Below are 24,460 nucleotides of genomic sequence, written 5' to 3'. Positions count from 1 at the left end.
TTAGACTAAAACTAGTCCTTGGTAAGAGTACTTGTAAAAGACACAAACCGGAACAAAGAACATCTATCAGGCCCTAGGCAATGTAAGTGTGGGTACATGTAAGAATGATGTGCAGGTACTCTGCAGGGAAATGAGGAGATTGTAAACAGACAACACCTCTGTGTTCAATGTGCACAGCATTCTCAGTGGATTCCCTGCAGCTCTGTGGGGAGTGCATATGTAGAGTATAGTACTACTGTGTAACAAAGTAAACCTGAGACAGATGAAATTAAAGTTTTAGGGCTGGTTCAGACGGACGTTTGGAGGCGTTGCGTTTGCTGGTGTCGCGTTCAGCAGCGTTCGCGTGCGTTTGGATGCGGTCGCGTTTTTTCTTCCCCTAGGGGGACATTAGCCGTCGCGGTTAACCTCCCCTGGAAGCTACATGTAGCTTCCAGGGGCTCCTTGAACGCCAGAGAAAATCGGGACCCAAACGCCGCGTTTGTGTAAACGCGCTTGAAAGCTTGGTACAAACGCTCCCATTCACTTGAATGGGAGCGTTTAACACCAAGCCCTGAACGCTGGCTGTAAACGCTCTGCAAACGTCCGTCTGAACCAGCCCTTATACATACCTGGGGCTTCCTCCAGCCGCCTTCAGGATAATCAGTCCCTCGTTGTCCTCCTCCACCACCTGGATCTTCTGCTATGAGTCCAGGTACTTGAGCCAGTCGGGCGTAGTGCGCATGCACACACTCCGCCGCCAGGAGCATACTACACCTGTGCAGCACTATTGCGCAGGTGCAGAATGTTCCTGGCTGTGGGAGCGGCATGCGGCCAGACAGCGCTGACTGGCTGAATTACCAGGACTCATAGCAGAAGATCCGGGTGGTGGAGGACAGCGAGGGACTGATTAGCCTGAAGGGGGCTGGAGGAAGCCCCAGGTATGTATAAAACTTTACTTTTCATCCGTCTCAGGTACCCTTTAATTTGTAGTCACCAAACCATATTTTAACAACATATCAAATTATTTGATTTCATTAGCAAAGGGAGTGCATACATTTGCATAAATCAGCATCAGTGCAGAATTATTTCCATCTCATTGACCATCTCTATTAGTGACACAGCTACACATCAGGCTTTATTCTTACAGCATAGATGTTATTTCGTATATATATAAAAGATTCCTGTGTACACATCATATATTCAGTCACAATCAGATATGTATATCTGACCTTAAAAATACGGGGACTGCTTTATTGAAGCAGCACAAGTAACGAATTTTGATTGGTTAATTTCATTTTTGTGGACTAAGCACAGCTATTACTGTATATATACTGTATATATACATTATTTTTAATGACTATTATCTGAGAAATAGAACATTTTATCATATTTTCTATTTTAATTACAGTTACAAATTCATTAGGAGTCGGAGTCGGAGCATTTTTTCCCGACTCCGACTCCAGGCACCCAAAATTTTCCACGACTCCGACTCCACAGCCCTGTATTAAAGGGAACCTGACGTGAGAGGGATATGGAGGCTGATATTTCCATTAAATTTTAAACAATACTAGTTGCCTGCCAGTCCTGCTGATCCTCTGCCATGTCGTGCAGTCCATCATTTTGCTTGCACGCACAGAATGTAGGTGAGTTGATCGTACACTTTGTTAGACGTGTGTATGCACCTTTAAGTGGTAAGCAAACCACGGAATCTTGAGAACCTATGTATGTAAGAATTATCTCACCAAACATCCAGCATGATAAACATTCAAAGCATAACTGACCCACCTGGTGGGGAACGTTGGATCATAGACGAAACTTAGGAGCTCTTGAGGATAACCGATTGACACCAGCCTTTCAACCGTCAAGTCAAAGCCAAGAGACTCATATTCCGGAGACTTGTATACTAGAGAAACAAAGTGCATGCTCAGCAACATGTTTTATGACCTTTAAGCTTTATTTAGATAAATGAAAAACAAACAAACATTAAAATAAAATGAATAACAGTCTGACAGATCCAAGTGCATCTATAGCATACGGGCATAACAAGATTAATTAAGGCATAGTCCACCCAACTTGTCATGTCATGGGCAATATGGAGGCTGCTACTATTGACCTGCCAGGGTAAAAATAGAAACGTTTCATGTGTAATACGCTGATTCATCTGGTGAGAATACTTTCTAAATCACTCACATGGAGCATGTTTACAGCAGGTGTGCTGACACTCCTAATCTGCATACCTGGTAAAGGTGTGTGTGTGTGACTTACATCATGTCATAAGCTCTGCATTCTAACTACAGGTAGATAAGCAATTTCAGCAGGCAGAAAGCAGGTTCAGTTTAATGTGAAGCTCTCATGATAAGACTATGGGTACTATCCTATGCAAAAATAAAAAAAATTAGTCTTGGTACGCACGATCAGCAGCAACAGAAGGCATTAACTCACCTAAATCGCCACAATTCACCATTATGCTCCACTCTGCTTTCCATCTTTCCCACAATTTCACCTCCTAAACACCGCACTTCCACTGCGAAGGAGAAAGTGTGGAGAAGTTGGAAAGCTGCACATCGGTGAGAGGCAGCAGCTTAGGTGACATAACCTCTTCTGTGTGGCTCTTGCTCTCTCAAGCTTTGGAACAATTAATATTTTACTGTCCCAATTCCCTCTCACCTATGTTTCAGAGTGGAGCCATGTTTCAATTCTCTAAGTTCAAAGCTGAAAGAGCCGGTCTTGCCAGGCTTTCCCGCTCCAATACAATGTCCGATCTTATGAGCTGTACAGTAAATGGGATTCTCCACTCCACCATACTCCCAATAACAGTGCCCCCTTTTCATAAAATATGGTTGCTGTAAACTCCAAACATCCAGTTCTCCCTACTTGGTGTCACAGGACTACATTTTCAGGTCTGATCATTTGACTCCTCTTTAATCAATCAAGGCTCCCAAGGTACTCAATGCAGGCCCCGTCATTTTATGAAAACACAATACACACTCCTCATAGTGTATAATGATATATTATTACTTTACTCCTCACAAGATATGGTACTTACACAATGACTTATTTTATAATTCCCATAGAAGCCTCAAAACGGCTATGTACCAAAGCAATCATTAGGGAGATCCTATTAGCAGCCTGCCAGGAAACTGCTCTTAAATGGCTATCCCCAAATCCCCCACTGCTGTCCTGTTGGAAGAAGATACTGGACACTGGCATGCCCTATAAGAAGCTTGTCTATGCTCATACGGGTGCACGCAACAATTTCATTTAATATGGGCTATCTGGAAGAATAGACCATAACCTAATTGTTGGCAGGGTTCTACCCACTCTACTTAAAGGGAATCTGGAGTGAAAATAAACGAATGATAGAAGAATAGATCTTGCAACTCCATACCAATGGACCTTGGCCATGAAAGTCAGTTTGCACTTCTGCCCATTTTATTCTTGTGGCCACATCCAGGGTAGTTGGCTACAGCTTAATATTATTTGCAGCTGTTATATAACCCTTATATAGCTGCTTACTGTATATCCTTTGCATTTAACAGGCTTGTATATCATTTTCGTTCTCATGATCTCCTCAGGCAACTCTTTGCTTGGCTTTCTCTGGTGCATGCTCAATGTGGGACACATGAAGTTAGTAAACAGCAGAGCGAAAACGTTTCTGTATATTAATAGACTGAATAACTCATTGCACAACCGGAGGCGTGTTACTAAACTAAGGAGCTAGTTTGCAAAATAATTCTAATCCAGTTATTTATTATCTTGTCTAATGGTACTACAAATGTGTCTAGGCTGCTTTATAATATCTTTGTAGGATAAGTAATATTTCAAGAGGAGCTTTACTGAAAGCAGTAAGCATTGGGAAAACATAGTAATTTTACTACTGGCAGACATGAAGAAAAAAAAAAAAAAAAAGACAGCACCAACTGCCATTCTCTATAAAAACACCCACTAATGATGTGATATGCTAAAAGGCTGTGAGATATATATATATATATATATATATATATATATATATATATATATATATATATATATATATATATATATATATATATATATATATATATATATATATATATATATATATATATATATATACATATATATATACATATATATACACACACATATATATATATACACACATATATATATATATATATATATATATATATATATATATATATATATATATATATATATATATACACACACACACACATATACATATAGATCACTCACCCTATATCTGCTTTGCTGGAGACACTGCTTTCTTGGCAGTTGGAAAAAGCCATGATTTCCCACAATGCAACTGTGATGATCCGCTCAGCTGGCTGCACAGGCAGACAGCTGTTTGTCCATTCCTCTAGTCTGTGGGCTGCAGGTCTCTGGAACAGAGACCTGTCTTTCCATTGCAAGTTTCTGGTCTGTTCTCTTGCTGGGGAATTTGCATACATTCGTTATGCAAATCCCCTACCTGCCTTCTTTGATGACTGGCACTATAAGAGCTTTATGTTTCCCAGAAGGCTTTGCTGGTCATTTCCTTTCCATGGTCTGTTCCTGATGGACACTGCTGGAGTGTCAGCCATTGCTATCTAGTATAGTTAATTCCTGGGGGTTGCTTTAGGCTCCCCTTCTAGCCCAGTCAGGTTGTATTATCTGTATTGCCTGTTCTGTCTTGTCTTGCCTGTTGCCATTGTCCTGTCCCAAAGGTGGTCGACAGGAAATGGTTCTGATCTCTGTTCTTGGAGTATAGCTGGTGCAGCGGTTGCTACCAGCTATCTCTTCTGTTCTGTCTCCTGGGATCGCGCTAGCTACTTTTCGCTAGCGCTGGGGATCCTTCTGTTCTGTCTTCTGGGATCGCGCTAGCTACTTTTCGCTAGCGCTGGGGATCCTTCTGTTCTGCTACTCTGTACCTGGATCGCGCTAGCCACTTTTCGCTAGTGCTGTGGATCCTATCTCTCGCTTGTCCCTGTTTTCGTGTGTCTGTCTTGTCTGCTACGCTTGCTGGAGGCTCGGTGAGGTAACCGTTAAGCAAGCGCTCGCGTCCTCTGTTTCATGTTTGTCTGTCGATGGTTAGTTAGGCGTGCTTGTCTCTATTGTGCTTATCACGTGGAGACCGCGCATAACCGCGTGCACTGTTGCGAATGAGTGCGGTGTTCGCAGTTAGCAAGCGTTTGTTATTTTCCGTATCTCCTTATTGTATTATTTGCTGTGCCTTTTCTACCCTCGTATTCTATTCTGATCTGCCTTGTGTCACGTCTGGCGATCGCACCTCTCGCGATCGCATTCCTATTTCATATCTGCTGTTGTGTGTGCGCGGTCGCGGGGTGGCGACTGGATTGGCGCACACACATACAACCTGTCCCTTTGCTCAATCTCATTCGCAATCGCCTCTCTCGCGATTGCGTTCTGCGCTTCGTACAATTCCTGTCTGGCACTTGTGGAGGTACAGAGGATTGGTTCCTCTGCACTCCCCAGCGCCATCTGCCGACAGGAATTTCCCTCTACAGGTGCGTAGCACCTTTTGCTGGGTGCCTGAAAATATACGCTTGTGGAGGATTTCCGCCGTGTCAGCGCACGCGTTGTGCGCTGATCACGGAGAAAGTTCCACAATCGTTACAGCAACAAGGTTCACAGACAGGTAACTGTCATGGCCATGGCCCTGACATCACACTGTGAGAGGTTTCACCACAATATCAGCTCCACAAACACATCCCAAGACATGATGCATGTTTCAGTGAACTGTAAGGGTCCATACAAATTTGTCCACATCTATATTTCAATCATTTATTTTTCTTTTCAAACATATTTCATTTGATTTTTCACATAATAAAACAGTACAAAACTATAGGCTTATTTCTCCACTCGGGGGTATGACAATTACCTTCTTCACTATGATGCTATACAACACAGGACAAGGTTTTCATTAATTACTTCTTATTGTGGGCCAGACAGGCTTGTAGAGGATTTCCTGTTTTAAGAGCACTGGCCTGGCTGCTGTGTAATTACAGTAAGGGCCAAGCAAAGAGGACGCTCTCCTCATTTAGCAAGACCTGCAACCACCAAAGTGTTACATGACTTTCATCTTTGTCTGCTATTGTGAAATGGATCAAATACCACCCTGAGGCCGAGCCTAGTTAAAATCCACATGAAAAACTGGCACCGCTCCACTAAACACAGTGTTGTATTATTTTTAGGTGGGCCAGCTTTTCATACAGTCGCATTCTCCAGCTGCTGCCACAGTACAGGATGTACTCTGTGCTGAAAGTCTGGCACGGTGCAGGGAAAGTAGTTACAGTGACAATGGTGTGAGCAGCAGGGGCGCATACTAACTCCCCGCTGAGAGAACCAAAGGCAACACTATCAAATGTAATCTTGGCTTACACTAGGTGCAAGTGTATCATTTATAGTGCAAACAGTGAGACGTACTTCTAGTGAGAAAACAGACAGTGGTTTATTGTGTACCTGACACCTACAGACAGACAAATAAATAATAAACTGTAGACTTAGCTCACCGAGGATGACTTATGATGATGGAGTGAAGATCATAGGGCCAATAGCTTGTGAATGCTATGAACAGTTTGCGTAGATATGCTTGCATACTACATGGAGGTGGTAAAATTGGCCAACCACTGGCTAATCAAAATTGGATGTATGTAAGGGTGCATACACACATCCAATTTTGATTGGTCATTGAGTAGCCAATTTTACCACTCTAATGTAGTATGAGGGCCAATAGATTGTAAATGCTATGAACAGATTGTGTAGGTAAGCTCTCATACTACATGGAAGTGGCCCAATCATTGGCCAATCAAAATTGGATGTGTGTATGCACCCTCACATTTGATTAATTATGCTAATGTGAGATTTATCTAAGGGTACATTAACGCATACACTTTTGATTGGCCAAGCACTGACAAAATGTCCCACCTCCATGTAGTGTGAGGGCCAACAGATTTTGAATACTATGAACACATTTTGTAGATAGGCTCTCGTACTACATAGACACGTGGTCAAATTGGCCAAACAAAATGGGATGTGTGTATGTACCCTAACATGCAAGATGATGCAATCAGCATAAATGGAGACAACAGTGTAAAGGCCGAGATGCACAGTAATGTCCCACACTTGGGGACAGGGTTGGGAAGCCCGGTTCTAAAGTACCTCCAACAATACATGTCTTGCAGGAAGGTGTGCATATTCACAGGGGAGGCAATTAGTGTCTCAACAATGCTGATTAATGACATCTGTGAATTTTCACAAAACGTGCTCCATTGGTGGTACTTGAGGATGGCAACCACGCTTTCGAAAACTCTAGTGAAGAAGCTCTTTACAATCCCCCCCCCCCCCCGCTTTACATGATATGCGTGGGCCCAGGGACTCTAAATAGAGTGACATACATACTGGTAATGCCAACATGCAGATGAATTTGTGACTAAAATCTTGCACCCTTGAACAATAACTGAACACGATTATTTATGACTTTTGGACTTCTCTATCTCAAGTTAACTTAAAAATGTATCCAGAACGCATCCACATCTCCACTTTGAGAAAGTTAAACACGTGGCAAGCCAAAGAAAAAAGGACTAGGCAATTTTTCAAAATGTGGAGACCCTGTGTGCAGAAGGCACACGAATAACCAGGAGCGTAACACTTAGATGTGTGACTTAAAATTACCATCTTGGTACTGTATCCCATTTAAAAAGCTAGACAGTGATTACAGCCTAATACACAAAGGAGAATTTATTATAATAGGTGCAAGAAAACTGAAGGAAATATGGAGCCGTTTCCAAATAAATAAATAATAAGTTTGTATTTATTCAGAAGCAGAGACCTGATCTCTTCGATTCCCATTTTCTGCAATCATTCGTTGACAATCAGCCCCAAAGTGACACATGAACTGGGATTTAGCAAATAACCCTCACTACGCTACTGAAGCTGACATACCGTAGTTCAAACCAGCAGTCCCTAACTTATCAAGAGCTGTCCCTGGTACTATTCCAAAAGCTTTTCTCTGCTTCTTCCAGCTGAGTATGGAGACTGTAATCCTCTAGCTAAGAATATGCCTGCAGCCTTTGTTACAGCTTTGTTTCCTGGCTCAAAAGAGTCAATAAACCACAAAGGCCCTTTCTTCCAGAAACACTGTAGCTGCTACTCTGCAGAAGGGCACCGGATGTAAGCAAGCTGTAATCTAACACGACACTAATGTGCTCACAACACAGAGAGCCAGCAGGAGAAGCTGCCATGGCCAATGCCTGTGTTCAGATGCTGATGTTTTACAAATTGAATAGAAATCAGTAAATCAGTGTACTTTAAACCTTTAAAGCACTAGTTCACCCTCCTGGATATGTAATTGTTAGCAAAGGTGAACAGGAGACTATGCCATTAGTTACACAATTTCAACATATTTCCAAAGAAATTCAGTTTGCAAAAATCAATCACATGACCCATAGACCTGACCGAGATGCTGCCAGCAGAGTGGTAGTTTATTTCTCTGCCCACAGCCATTATCCAACCACACCCACCTCTTCCTTCTGCTCCATCCTGTAGACCACAGAGAGGCGGTGGGCAATATCAGCTCTGTGGTCACAGGAAGACTGATTAGTGGCTCTCCCCAACTACCTCATGTGGATGATGGTGGGACATGGGGAGGGATTGGCCCAGCCAACTATAATTAGTACAGGAAAGCTGTGCATAGTGGGTTATAGCTAAAAAACATGAGCCTTAAATAGGACTTCTAACTGAACCTAGATGAAAAATATGAGGTGCGTTAAGAAACTGCTCAGGGCCCCATAATCTTTAGGCCACCCAGGTCAGGGATTGAAGAGGTCACAACAATTTTACAATTAGTACAGTACAAAAATGTAAGTCGCCCCATGGACAGTTGGCCACATTAACAGTGGTGCGTTGTAACGGCCACTTTGTAACGTGGCCTGCCGCACTGCAGTGCACCATCTATGCGACATTCACAGTGCATCAGGAGCATTGCGGTGTAAAGGGTTGCAGCATCGTAACTCACTGCATGCAGATGCAGTATGTTACTGCTAAGCACGTTAACAGTAAAGGTAAAGGATACTTTTCACTGACTGTATAGTTCACTGTACCCATCACAACGTGAGCATAACACTGTCGTCCCAATCTGTTACGTTTCTGCAGTCACAGGGAATGCAAGGCAAAGGCCTCAGTGATTGGGACCCTGCAGCTATCTGCCCCGCCATTAATAATATACATGTTTGAGGGGCATGACCAAATATAATAACTTACACTGCCGGATATCTAATGCCTCCCATCTTTGTCCCCTCTGTACACAACAGTCCATGCCACTAGGCCAAGCCAGAGAATGTGGCTCAACTGTCACAGGGGTTTCAGTCAAAGTGATGACAAATGATAGCTTTGGCTGGCAATAGTATTAAATCAGTACCAGGCTTTAGATGACTCAAGGAGGCCTGAAATCTGTAGCACACCAATGTGTAAATTCTGACTAAGAAAATGCAAAAGTACCCCATCTAATTAGTCTGTGAAGTACCTATCAATGGAACAAGAAAGATCAAGATGCTGGGCCGCACTTTCTGAGAACGTTGAAAGATGAATGGCCATAGTGAAGACACAATGTTCATCTCACTAACAAGCAGTCCTGTTCTATACAAGCAGTCCTGTCCAATACGAAGAATTTTGACTTGCATGCAACTGTATGAAGCTTCCAATTAGGCCAATCAAAAAAAAAAAAACATGAAGGAGTGAATTCACCTGCACAAGATTGCAAGCTGCATACAGTTTGTATTTAATTTTCCATCAAGTGGGCCTGGACTCGTTAGCATCTTACTGATCATCAATTCTATAAAGGGAAGGAGAGTGACAAGCAGGAGACAGGGTACTGCAAGCAGCAGCTGCAAGAGCACTAGCAGCCGGATGCTGCTGAAGAGGAAACGACCAACATAGAATGCAGACCCTGTTTTGAGCCTGTATAGTAATGGTCAATGAGATGCAAACTCTTCCAGCTTACATGTATATTTGATGTAAATTGCATGCAACTTGGAGTTGGGCCAATCATCTTTACTTTCTACTGTTTGCAACTGGCCCAATTCATGCATCTATAACCATAAACAATCACTTTATGAAAGTCTACCACTTCTATGTAAATTAATACTACATGCTGGCACATCTAGGTCCATGTGCTGCGCCCCAACATATGCAATTTGGCAGACCTGGTCTCAGTACAAAGTTGAATTGCCTATCTATAAGTAGAGCATAAAGCCACTTTATTCCTATCAAACCTTGCTGCCGAACGTGCCAGATGGAGAGTTAGCTAAGAATGACCATTACTCTCCAGAATTGTTCCTGGGCAGACTCTGCCAAACAAACATTTAAAGGAACACGATCAATTAACATATTTTTTTCAATTGAGATGATAATTGTTTGGAAAGTGTGGCTAAGTAGTGGTGTGTTCATTTGAATGCTTACCTCTTTGTTTACTGTTATCAAATTCCTTTCACACTTCAATGACACCAAATCTGACAGACCAGTGAACCATAAGGGGAGGGGGGATTCCATCACGCTACACCTGTTAACCCTTTGTGGGAGATAAGTCTCACTAGTTTGACTGCAGCTGCCTGTGTCTCTGACTGAGCTGTCTGCACAGAGAGCAGAGGAAATGTATCTTGTTTGTAATTGTGTGTGAAACCTGACACCCGAGGCTTTTCATGTAACTCTGTAGTCTCACAGAGAACAGCACTGGCTATTGAAGCACAGACAACTCCCCTTCGCCAAATGCAACAACAACCTATACACAACGCATTACAGCTTTTGCCTCTGATATTTAATATGAAAAGTAGGAAAGTGTTTCCACAGCTACTTAGACATTATTTGTAAATTGTCATTTTAGAACACTTGGTTTGATAGTGTTCCTTTAAGCTACATACACACAATACAAGCTTTACTGTCAAGTCATATGCTTTACTGTATTTTTTATTTATTTTTTTGCTCTATTGTCTTCGTTGTGTCTATTATTGCTCCTCCGCCATTGCCATGTGTACCACATATAATTCCGGGTACGGTACTCATCGTACTTGGCAAATAAAGGTCGGATTCTGATATTTTGGTCAGAGACGACCATTCTTTGATCACCTCCAGTACAAATCTATTGTCAGTGCAGCCGTTTTTCAATTATTTTAAGTGATTAGCTATGACAAATTGCTAGATAAACAACAAATGAGTCCTATTGTCATTCATGGTTTCTCTCTCTGCATGACATATATGTTGCACCCTCTTCCCCCTCTATAGAACAGCCTGTCTGCAACCGAGCAGCACATACAGGGGCGGATTTCTGGAAAGGCCACAAAAGTCCGGGCCTTGGGCGGAAACTGACTGAGGGGTGGCTGGACATGGAAGAGGGGTTGCTGCAAAAGGAAGAAGAGGCTGCAAATGGAATGCAGAGGCTGCAAATAAGGAGCAACAGATAGACATAGGGAGCTGCAGCCCAAGGGATTTGTATATAATAAAGGGGGCTGCTGTACATGAATGTTAGACATGGAAGAGGGGTCTGCACAAGGAATAGGAGGGGAGTGCTGCACATTGAAGGGAAGCTGCAAGAAAGTTGGCCTGGGGGCACAAAAAGCATCAATTCTGCCTTATATCTGTATTGCAACTGTCCATGCTTTGTCACTGGAAACAATTAAAAATTGTGTACAAGGATTTGGATACCATAAAACTGATAAATACTAGTACAGTCCAGTAAGTTGTCCAAGGGAAATGTTCCCATTTTTGTGTTTTCACTTTCTTATTAGTTTCTATTTTAGCTTTATCATCAAACTTTATTGTTCCTCTTGGGATCCTTGGGCCAGCCATATATGGGATGAGATTTGAAAGCTATGTAGCTGATCTGGGCACGGAATGTAATAACTGGGTGGCTTAGGAGCTAAACCCCAGGAGATAACATGCGCTCACAAGCACTGGAAGTCGTCTCTGCATCACATGTACTGCTACTTCCAGGTTCTCATAGAAAAGGGCATAACCGCTGTGTTACTCTTGGAAGGTTAAATAGTAACATTGAATAACTAGGCTGAAAAAAGTTCAGCCTTTCATTCACATCTTTTTTGCTCCAGAAGAATTTGTCAGGGATGATTATAAATGCTTTCTGCCAGAAGTACCGTAGATTATGTGCGGTTCACCTAGTGTCATCTAGTCTTCTTTTGGCATCTCGGTGGTGAGTTGGGCCCCTGATGCGGCTAGTAGCTGATCAGCTACAACATAAGGAAATAAATTCTTGTAGCCAATAGGCTACTACATAAGTATAAATGGTTGTAGCTGATCATAGTTGCTTTAGCTACTTTGGGCACTGAGGTAGAAGGTTTCTAATAGGCAATTATCAGGAGGGAGGGGGAGCAGTTGCATGCCATATACCGTAAGTGTTAATTTTAGAATTGTAACAAAAGTCAAGTACTGCAAGATTCTGCTGAGAATGGAACATTCCGCTTTGTTGTATTTTACAAGAGGCTAATCCTGTGAAAAGAGATTGGGTGATTGCTGGCATGATACAGGAGGCAAAGTGATTGCTGATATAACATGAAAGCCCTCAAGCAATATGTTGGACAACCTTGCTCTAACATGCCTGGTTTCTTATGATGAAAGCCTATGTAGGTCACTGTGCAAATGGAATACTCTATATACCGGACATGGGCAAACTTGGCCCTCCAGCTGTTGAGGAACTACAAGTCCCACAATGCATTGCAGGAGTCTGACAGCCACAGTCATGACCCATAAAGGCAAAAGCATTGTGGGATTTGTAGTTCCTTAACAGCTGGAGGGCCGAGTTTGCCCATGCCTGCTATATACAGATAATATATTTGTTAAATTTCCTATATTCTTTTCTTTACATATTCCACCATGGTTTAATTCTGTCTTTAACCAATCAATTAAGATAAAGAAAAAACGAAAAACACCTAGAGAGACAAACATGAAGCCGCTTTAGCTGTGCAGTTTTGCTTTGCACTGATACATAATGGCCCTGTAAAGGCTCCATTCAGTGAAAATAAATAGGAAGATCTCTAGAATCACTGTGTGCTCACGCTGGCCCTTTATACAAAACCATGGCTGTGTGCTCACGCTGGCCCTTTATACAAAACCAAAGGTCATGAGGACAGCCGCAATGGGCTCTGTTGATGATCATGAGAGCACCCAGGGCTGTTTACTTGTAAACACATCTGAGTGACAGCTCATTTTCAGCCCAACACTCTAATGTTTCCATAAGCTGCTATTCAATCCCCGTGCTGTAACGCAACCACTGTACTATCTCTCTAATGTACTGAATGCCGGTAAGACATGGAGTTGGAAGAGCTTAAGTGGACCCAAGTAACTTCAGACATATGGATGGAAATAGACTCCCTCCAAAAGCCCAAAGCATGATGGGAACTGGAAAGAGAAACGTCCTCACTGTCAGCAGCAAGAATGCTGCAAAGCCCTATGAGTCTATGACAACAATGCTGTGAATTTACCCTTTACATCTATTTGCAATATGACTTGTTAAAGAGGTCCTGTCACCAGCATCATGTACAAAGTGGTTTTTCCTATGCTCAGGTAGGGATAGACTCCAGGAAAGAAAAACAAACATTCTCTATAGCTCTCATCTAATGTTAGTAGCAATGTTTTTTTTTTTAAATGGAAACTAAAAATTATAAATCTAAGCAAAATCTATACAACTTCACATGCAAAAATTTAACAAATGCCTGTCAATTCTCAGCTCTCAAGAGTTAGCATTGTCTTTATACTTGTTTCTATTATATTGCAGGATTATGGATAACTATTGACTTTGTACTGCTATGAGGCAGAGTAGAAATTCAGGCAAAAATTGTGGGGGGAGTTATTTTTTAAACAATAGGATCTGCTTCCTGTATTGAGAGGAGAGAAAACAAACCGAATGTGTACATTTTCTACATAAGTGGGAACTGAAATGCACACAATACATCAAAAGGGATATTTACTGTATATGCTTGAATATATATTGTATTTTCTGGCGTATAAGAGGACTGGGCGTAAACCCCCCCCCCAACTTTTCCAGTTAAAATATAGTTTGGGATATACCACATTTCGCGCCGTATAAGACGCTCCGGAATATAAGACGCACCTAGGTTTAGAGGGCAAAAACCAGGGGAAAAAAATATAAGATTAAACCTGGTGCGTCCATATTTCAGGAGAGTCTTGTACACGACCTCCCCCAAATGATGCCCTCCTGTCTCCCCCAGGTGTCCTCCTGTCACCCCCATGTGCCAGTGTTGTACCCCCCCAAGTGTCCTCCTGTTCCCCCAAGTGTCCTCCTGTTCCCCCAGGTGTCCTCCTGTTCCCCCAGGTGTCCTCCTGTCCCCCCAAGTGTCCTCTCCACTCTGTATCCCGCTGTGAGTCCCCCCCCCGTGACAAGCGGCAGAAGCTTGCCTCCTCCATCTTGCCCGCGGCGAGTGAAGACATCCGGCATTTGTGGGCGGCTTCCTCTAGTGCCGGCTTCTAATGACGTGTAATTGATGACGCGTCATTAGAAGCCGGCACTAGAGGAAGTCGCCCACAGAAGCCGGATGTCTTCACTCGCCGCGGGCAAGATAGAGGAGGTAAGCTTCTGCAGCTTCTCACGGGGGGGGGGGGGGGGGGGGGGGGGACCCGGCGACACGGGGGGGGGGGGGGGGGGCGTCACAGTAGGGGGTAAAGACTAGCAGGGGGGGGGGGGGTTGGGGGACTCACAGCGGGACGCAGGCAAGGCAGGGATTCCCTGATGGCGCTGGGTCGACGGTTTGTATCAGCGGGCGTCCGTAAGTCGGGGATTCCCTGCCTTTGCCGTATAAGACGCAGGGACTTTTTCTCCCTGTTTTTTGGGGAGAAAAAGTGCTTCTTATATGGCGGAAAATACGGTACTTGCCGTATAAGACTACCCCTCTTTCAACGTACACCAAAAAAAAACAAAAAATCATATACTGGTGCTATGCATGCTATACTGTATGTGGTACCCAGTACTGTATGTGGTACTTAGTATAGAACACTATATAGGCAATTGACTGTTTAGACTGGTCAACTCCCCCTCTCCCTAAGTGGATTGGTCAGCTCTCCCTGTTTATCAGAGCAGTATGGAAGAACAGATTGCGATGTACCTATAAAACACGCCTCTTTCACCCATCTGGCCCACCCTTGTATCCTATTTACCTCCTTCTCTGCCTCTCAGATCTCACACATGTGCACCTGCACCATTTCACTACAGTCCTCAGCAGTGAGGTCTGAGAGGCTGCAACAGGATAGGGTGTATCACCCGGCATCAATGACACCCGACGTATAAAACAACCCCTGACTTTTCAGAAGATTTTCAAGGGTTAAAAAGTAGTCTTATACGCCAGAATATACAGTAAATAGACTTGGGATTGAAAGCCACAGTGTTTTTTTAAAGGCAACCTGAAGTGAGAGGGATATGGAGGCTTTAATTTTATACAATATCAGTTGCCTGCCTATCCTGCTGATCCTCTGCCTCTAATACTTTTAGCAAAAAGACGCTGAACAAGCATGCAGATTAGGTGCATCTGACAAGATTAGCTGCATGCTTGTTTCAGGTGTGCAATTCAGACACGACCTATGCCACAAATATCAGCAGAACTGATGGGCAACTAGTATTGTAGAAGGCCCCTTTTACTCTAGGCCGTTTTCATTGTGTTGCGTTACCCTTTCTGCAAGCAGGGTAAAGCAACAGTAATGAAGGTTTAGGGGGCCTAGAACACTTACCCCATCACGCAGTGGCGGAAGGAAGTAATGTAAGTCAATGGGTGACGCATACATTTTAAACATGTTGGTGGTTATAGTGTGGTATGCAAGTGCGGAATGACGCTATTACAACGAGGAACCTCGGAATCCCAGTGATGTACTGCCCGTCCATCAGGGAGTACATCACTGGGCAAGGGGTTGCGGTGGGCGGCAAAGGGCGTGCCGGGGGGTTGCGCTACTTATATGACCCTGTCGGCGCACTCCGCTGCAGGGTCATGTGAATGACGATTGTGCGTTGCGATGTGATGGCAGCGGAGCATTGAGCCGCAAAACACTAGCCAGGAATAAAACCGGTCTAAATGTAAATAAATGTCAGTCTCTATATACCGCTCGATATATAGCTACATACACACACACACACACACACACACATTATATATATATATATATATATATATATATATATATATATATATATATATATATATATATATATATATATATATATATATATATATATATATATATATATATATTTCATTATTACTAGTCTTCAATGACAATGGTAATTGTAACTGAATCAACTAGAGAGTCTGCACACATTTAGAGGTATTGCTTGTGCTTTTAAACAGAAAAATAGAAAATGAATAGGTATACATTACTAGTATTATTGCTATTTTATTCCCCTACCAAGTTCCCGCTGTGAAATTATCCTTTAGCATGTAATAACCATATTTTTCAATGTTTGTTTCATGTTGCTACAATTACAGGGATGAGTTCTACACTACCAATCATTATTCACCAGTGTAGATCAATCACCACAGTCGAGAACAACTATTCATATAGTGACAGTCAATCAACGATAACACTTAAAAGAGGTTTTATAGTTCTCAAAGCCAATGAGCTAGTTATGCTAAAAGCAGTTGAGGCTTCCTTTAACGAACAAGAACTTTGTATGAAGTGTGCAACCTGGAGGCTGCCACCTTTACTACCTCTCTCAGAAAATGATAAGTGCCTTGCCTGGTTATCATGCTGATCTTTTGGCTCTAGTAAAGTCACACATCTGCAACAAGCATGCAGCCAGTGAGGTCAGAGTGCATACTCATTCTGTACAAGTGATTCAGCAAGTAGTAAAATGCAAAGTATCAGTACAACAGCTAGGCACGTAGAAGTCAGGACAGAAAACAATGGCACTTAGCATATTTCTTTCAAGTCAATGGGAACTGTTACACAAAAAAAAAAAAGATACTTACCTGAGGAGAGGGAAGGCTCTGGGTCCTATAGAGCCTTCCTGCTCCTCTCCTGGTCCCCGTTACAGCGCAGGATCCTCCGTAGCAGTATTCAACCAATTTGGCCAAATACTGCTGTGTCCGCTGCCGAAGGAAGTCTTCAGGAGCTCGAGTGCTCCCGAAGACGGGCCGCTCCATACTGCGCACGCATTATCGTTCTCTTGAGCGCACGCACAGGATGGAGCCACCTGTCTTCGGGAGGACTAGGGTCTCAAAGACTTCCAAAGTCCCCCGCGGTGACAGATTCAAATGGGAGAGCAAGCTATTAACGGAGGGGACTGAGAGAGGACAGGAAAGACTCTATAGGCTTTTTTAACCATTTCAGCCCACAGGGATTTTTCACCTTATGCATCAGAGCAATTTTCACCTCCCATTCATTCACTAAAACTTTATCACTACTTAACACAATTTATTGATCTATATCTTGTTTTTTAAGCCACTAATTAGGCTTTTTTTGGGTGGTACATTTTGCTAAGAATTATTTTTTTATAAATGCATTTTAACAGGATTAATAAAAAAAAATGGAAAAAATTCATTATTTCTCAGTTTTCGTCCATTATAGCTTTAAAATAATCCACGCTACCATAATAAAAACCTATGTATTTTATCTGCCCGTTTGTCTTGGTTATGACACCATTTAAATTTTGTCCCTATCACAATGTATGGCGCCAATATTTTTTTGGGAAATTAAGGTGCATTTTTTCCATTTTGCGTCCATCACTATTTACAAGCTTATAATTTAAAAAATGTTCGTAGTATACCCCTTTCAAATGCATATTTAAAAAGTTCAGACCCTTAGGTAACTATTTATGTCTGTTTTTTTTTTTTTTTTACCATTTCCGCCGCCCGGACGTGAAGCTCACGTCCGGGCGGCAGCTCTGCAGTGCTCCCGCGCGATCGCGGGCACGCCCCCACTGTGTCCCCCGGTAGTCCTGGGATCAGTGAAAGGGAAAATGGTTCCTGATCACCGATCCCTTTCCCCCGCAGAAAAACCGAAGCGATCACCTGTGAGGCTCCGGCTCTTCTGCCCGGACAGATTTTCGCATCCCCCTTGTACTTCCGCTTAGCGAGAAGTACAAGGAGGGAAACTAAAAATGAAGGTGGCCATCTTGTGGCCAAATAGTAAAACTATCTGCTGGGGACACGGATCGGTGATGTTCCCGTTCACTGATCCCAGGGCTACCGGGGACAGCAAGGGGGGCCCACGATCGCGCGCCGAAGCGCGGCACCGCAGCAGAGCAGCCGCCCGGACGTAAGCATCGCGTCCGGGTGGCAGACATGGTTAAATAACGATTCCCATTTACTTTAAGGTGATCTTTTGTGAACTTTGCCAGAACATTTGCTTTTGACAAGGTCAGTCTAGGCATATGAGGTAAGTGGAAAGGCCCAAAACAACCAGTTAAAATGTGACCATAGGATTATGGCATCCTTTTCTGTCTACTCACATTAGCGTTACAAAACGGTCCATTCCCGGATCAGAAGAGAACGGGTTCAATGTTAACCTACAGATCCGTTCACATTCGTCCGTTCTAATGGATCCATTCCACACAATTCGCTGAACGGACCTCAAGTTTCCTCCTGCAGCTATGTTTCTGGACTGCTGAGCCCAGCGGAACGGAAATTAATCCTGAAGAACTGCATTGGAGGTAATGAAAAAAACGGAACGTTTCTTCACACTAGTAAAGAAACATGCTGTTCTAAGGAGAAAAATCCACTTTGGGGATGGTGGTCTGGGGGGGGGGGGATGTGGGGAAATTGAACGGAAGCAGCTGCATGGCAACGAAGTAAAAACTGATTCAACTGACTGGTAATCAGATCAGTTTTCACGGATCCGTTTGCCAGTGTGAACCAGGCCTTAGTCTTTCAAAGGATGTCGTCTAATCACAAGGGATGCGTTGCCATCATATCAATCCACTGCATAAGCTCTAATCCACTATTGTTTTGTATTGATATGTTGTATTAATTTTATTGTATTGTTATATCTTGTATTCTGTGCTACAGTGCCATAGAAGATGCTGGCACTATATAAATCAATAATTATTAAAAGAAGGGTTTATTTATTTATTGTATTTATAAAGCGCCAACATATTAAGCAGCGCAGTTGTGGGAACCTGGCTGGTCATGGACATATTCCATTTAAACCTATAGTCTCCCAAAGAGACTAGGGCAGATAGATACCCAGGCTTTTACCAGCAGTGGCGTAGCTAGACTTTATGGGTACCCATAGCATAGGAATTCTTGAGAAATGCCACCTGCCCCTACCCTATGTATATGAGCTAATTGGGCAATTTACATTCTCATGCGATCTACACTGCATATAGTCCATGGGCACCTAGATAAAATCATAGGGTGGAGAAAAACAAGAAAGTTGGTAATTACATCAAGTACCACCTAGGCACCCTCTGCTCCAGGGCCCCATAGCAGCTGCTACGCCCTAGTATACCAGGGAATACTGTGTTCTGTAATGGCCTGAGCCCACTAACGCAGTCCGCTTTCAGCAACACAATGTTACAGATGCTGAAAAGCGAACACAACTGCACACAACTGTGCACAAATTCGTTAGTGGGCTCAGGCCCTAAGCAGTGCAGACATTGCATGGTATTCTCATAACAGATATACCATGAGCTGACATGCAAAATGTTCAAAGCAAGTCAACCAAACTTTCCTGATCGAGATTCACTCATCGTCTAACATTCATCTATGAAAGTACTGCTCGGGTTAATACTCAGGAAAGCTGCCAGCTTCCGCCTACATACATAGACATAGAAACAAGGAGAGCTGGAGGTTCACCAGCACAATGGCTCCTATAATAATGCAAGCAGCTTGAGTATGGAACATCAAGAGGATGCTAATCCCGTAACTTCTCTAGTGTAGGATAGGATGATCTAGCAGCACTTTCATGTCATCCTTCATTCTCCAAAAAGATTTCCCAGGCTTATCTGACCTAAATAACCATCTAAAAAAATAGTTCTAAGAAATGATGACAACATGCTGAGGGCAAAGGGAAAAAGTTATAAATAGCTTCTTTGTAAGACTACAGAATTCTTTCCATGCTCACCAGCAAGTGTATAATCCATATCAAATCCGAAGCACTTGATTTTTTCCATGGCTAGACTTCTGTTCACAAAGACCCTGCGGGACAAGAAAAGAAAATTACACATGTGAGATGACTGGAGGAGGCGATGTGACCTTATTAACTGTCCGTTGAAGCATCTGGCACCTGGGATATTATTTCCCTCTTGGATCAGAACTGCTTCGGTGTCACTAACTGGAAAAATATCATTGTTTTACAAATCAAAGGACTCCTTTCTGTCCAAAAACATACAGGATTTCCCCCATAAGCGTCAACAGTTTTACCTAAATGTCCTTTAGGCTACAAAAACTCTCCTCATAAGCTTCAGACACGCTAGACCTCGGTCGTCGGAAAATGAACGATCCTCGATGGTTACAACGAGCGAACAACATCGGTGCACATTTGAATTCAGCAATGGCACAGTCTGCAAATCAGATCATTAGCTAAAAACGAGGACCAGGAAGTGTGAAATTCTCTCACAGTGGTTATCGCCCAAACTGATCCACTGGGATGGCTAGGTCTACATGGATGATAATCACTGTCTTTTACCGTAGCTGGGACACTTTTTTGTTAAACAATTCTCGGCTGATCCATCGATTATCCTTTGTTTCTGAGTAATGGTGATTAGTGTGTGTGTACGTAGCTTTAAGAACAACTTACCTGAAGAGGATATGGATGGAGGCTGCTATATTTATTTCCTTTTGAAGAGAGTCTAAGGCCCCATTCACACTTAAAAGCACAAAACGGAAGTGACTTTTCCGCGATTACACGTGGGGGAAAAAAAAAAATCCCTGGACAATGCGGCGATTTTTCCACGATCGCGTTTAGCGCTGAAAATGGTGCAGGTTACGCGTTTGCGTTTCACCGCAAATCGCCCAAGTAAGAACGGGCCAATAAAGTTTTAGCAAAGTGCTAGCGTTTGAGCGTTTTGCCAAAATCGCCGGCAAAATGCTGAAGTGTGAATGAGGCTTAAAGCCTTTTAAAAATCCTCTTTTTATTAGACATTTATGTAAAGCAGTATCAGACTAGCTAAAACGCTTCATTTCCGCAGCAGAATGAGGTAATTAAACCCACCCAATTACCCGGGGCAAAATTCGGGGAAAGTTTCAGAGTAGAGGCTGCTGTAGCTCTGCCTCTACTCGCGTCAATCCCCGCTGATTGCCACCTCTCCCCGCCCCTCTCAGTCTTCTTTCACTGAGAGGGCGGGGAGAGGTGGAGATCTGCGCAGAGATTGACGTGACTAGAGGCAGAGCTACAGCACAAAGTCATGGAATTTTGCCCTGGTATTTGGGGGTTTAATTACCTCGTTTTGCCACGGGAATGCGACGTTTTAAATAGGCTGATATTGCTTTACATAAATGTCTAATAACATTTTTAAAAGGCTTCAGACTCTAAACAGTGCAGTGTGCCTGGCTGTCCTGCTGATCATCTGCCTCTAATACTTAGACATAGACCTAGACATAGACTGAACAAGCATGCAGATCAGATGTTTGACTTGAGTTTGAAAGCATTTTCTGCATGTTTGTATCAGGGGCCTTTCACACTGGTGCAGTGCAGTGAGTCATTTTACCTCACCACTATGGCAATGAAAGCCTATGGATGCTTTCATACAGCATGCGGTGCGCTGAAAGTCACTGATCTACTGCAAAAGCATACCTACATTCCCGTGCAACCTCTGCAGCGACCCGGAAGTCATTTAAGTCTATGACGACGCAGGGTGTTTAAAAAAATGTACGCGGTGGTGTCGTGCATGGGTGGAAGCCTACTTTTACAGTACAATTCCGGTTTTTCAAAAATAGGAAGTGAGCACAAGCTAGTGTCACTTCTTGTTTAGCCGTCAGCCAGAAGGGGATTACCACTTTCTAACGCGGTAATCCCCAAAGGGCTTTTTTTGACGTTTTGGCCACAGGTTACCGCTGGTTAACAGTGTGAAACTGGCCTCAGGTGTGTGATTCAGACACTACTGATGCATGAAAGGTCAGGAGGATGTCAGGCAACTGGTATTATTTAAAAGGGAATATATATGTCAGCCTCCATATCTCTCTTAGGTCAGTTGTCCTTTAAAGCTCAACTCCAGCCAAAACATGGCATAACCAAGTCTATACTAGTTCAATTACAATCTGTATACAATATACATTACATTTGCAAGCAAACCAAAATTATTGACAGCTCATAGAGCATCTGTAGTAAGGACCCTTCAAGACAGAAGCATTGATGAACTCTTTCAGGTTATTTATTATATTATACTGATTATAAAAGTTAAGGGACAACATTCTGCATGATACAGTAAAATAAATATAAACAATAACGGACATCCACACTTGCAAAGCACACCATGTACTAAGTGAGTATGTGTAATAATTATTGTGCATTTATATAATGCAGACATCTTACACAGCTTTACAGTTATAGTCATGTCACTCAGGGTTTATTTCCACTAAATGCAAGTTTCTGTGTTTTCACATACCAAAAACTTGCATGTTAAAGTCCATGGGCTGGTTTCCATTAAATATGAATTTTTGGCTTGCATCCGTCTTCTTGGTGAACCTCTGTCTACATAATGTACCTCCATATGCGGTGAACACTTCTACTGACAATAGTTGTAATCAGAACCGAACAACTAGAGTTGTATGTTACAGGCACTTAAATGGAATGCAAAAACTAGACGTAGGAGGAACACAGTCTGACAAGGTTTGTTTGACTACACCAGCATAAAGCTTAAACTATAAATTCTATCATAAAACAAAGACTAGGTTTGAAATTTAACAGAGAAAAGCCTGTTAAAGAGAACCCGAGGTGTGTTTAAAGAATGTTATCTGCATACAGAGGCTGGATCTGCCTATACAGCCCAGCCTCTGTTGCTATCCCAAACCCCACTAAGGTCCCCCTGCACTCTGCAATCCCTCATAAATCACAGCTTTGCTGTGAGGCTGTGTTTACATCTGTAGTGTCAGTCTCAGCTGCTCCCCCGCCTCCTGCATAGCTCCGGTCCCTGCCCCCGTCCCTTCCCTCCAATCAGCAGGGAGGGAAGGGATGCAGGCGGGGACTGGAGTTCTGCAGGAGGCGGGGAGAGCAGTAGACTGACACTATAGAGATAAACACAGCCAGCTCTGACAAGCTGTTTGTCAGCAGCGTGGCTGTGATTTATGAGGGATTGCAGAATGCAGGGGGACCTTAGGGGGGTTTGGGATAGCAACAGAGGCTGGGCTGTATAGGCAGATCCAGCTTCTGTATGCAGATAATATTCTTCAAACCCACCTCGGGTTCTCTTTAAGTAAAAATATACCTGACGGTATGCTTTACAAGACAGCAGATATGTGAGAAAGAGGATGACACTAGTGACACAGGGGAATAGCACAGCTTTCCATGAGAGCAACTGCAGATATCTGATTAGTAACAGATATCAGAGGCACGTCTGGCACAAAGAGTAAATAGGTCCAGGATGATGCAAACTCTTCATTCAGTTACTTCAAGCCAAATAAATACAGCAAACATTTGCTAACATGGGGGAATAAGAGCGAGGACGTGTGACTAGGCATGTACAAAGGCAATGAAGGATCAGGATTAAAGGAAGTGTCATCAGTAGGACTGCACAAGTCCCAAGAGGAAGCTGATCAAGGTGCCTTAAATACTAGAGCTTTTTAAAGTGGACCTGAACTCTTGCACAGGACAGAAGAAAAATATATAGAAATGTACCCTGTGTGTATTTAGAGAGTTTAGCCTGTCTAATTCCCCCTCTTCTGTGACTAAGCACAAGTTGTAATTTGATCCCTCAGCTGTGTCAGCTGACTGCCACGGCAGAGGCCTAATTGGTAAACACAGGAAGGTAAAGTGTAACTGTCGGGCATAAAAATCAATTCTTTATTTTTATCTGGTAAACAAGATATAAGGATGCTAACCAGCAATGCAAGAGTTAAAAATCACTATTACTTTTCTTGCTGATAAATGATCATTCCCCAGTTTACCTGACTCTTATTTGGTGCATTGCCGCACAAAGGAAGTTGCAGGGCATGCTGGGTTGTCTTTTTTTTTGCTTTATTTCCCCTCAGACTTAAAGGGAACCTTAATGCAAACAAAAATACAAATATGAGTTTCACTTACCTGGGGCATCTACCAGCCCCCTGCAGCCATCCTGTGCCCTCACAGTCACTCATGGCTCCTCCGGTCCCCCGCTGCCAGCTAGTTTCGTTTTTGCCAACTGGGAGTTGGCCGACCGCCATGCGTACCTTTTTTTGCATTCCCGCTAGTGCAGGAAGCTATCGCGGACATTAACAAGTACATTTTTACACGTTACAGGTGCAATGCGTAAATGATTACGCATTGCAACGCGTAAAAATGTACGTGTTAATGTCCGCGGTAGCTTCCTGCACCAGCGGGAATGCGTAAAAAAGGT

At 43.0% G+C, this 24,460-nt stretch overlaps 1 protein-coding gene across 5 annotated transcripts in view; it reads right to left on the bottom strand.

The window, feature by feature from the left end:
* The window catches only part of NT5C2 (5'-nucleotidase, cytosolic II), a 156,012-nt gene that overhangs the window by 55,100 nt on the left and 76,452 nt on the right, over positions 1-24,460 (bottom strand). For all 5 annotated transcript variants that reach the window (XM_068257522.1, XM_068257523.1, XM_068257520.1 and 2 more), the window contains exons 3-4: positions 20,053-20,126; positions 1,765-1,882 (exon numbers count right to left, since the gene is read on the bottom strand). In XM_068257522.1, the coding sequence (XP_068113623.1) occupies positions 1,765-1,882; positions 20,053-20,126 (192 nt within the window). The remainder of the gene's footprint in view (positions 1-1,764; positions 1,883-20,052; positions 20,127-24,460) is intronic.

The sequence above is a fragment of the Hyperolius riggenbachi genome, chromosome 10, assembly GCF_040937935.1.
Source record: "Hyperolius riggenbachi isolate aHypRig1 chromosome 10, aHypRig1.pri, whole genome shotgun sequence".
Classification (NCBI taxonomy): domain Eukaryota; kingdom Metazoa; phylum Chordata; class Amphibia; order Anura; family Hyperoliidae; genus Hyperolius; species Hyperolius riggenbachi.
This window is presented reverse-complemented; position numbering and strand designations above follow the sequence as displayed.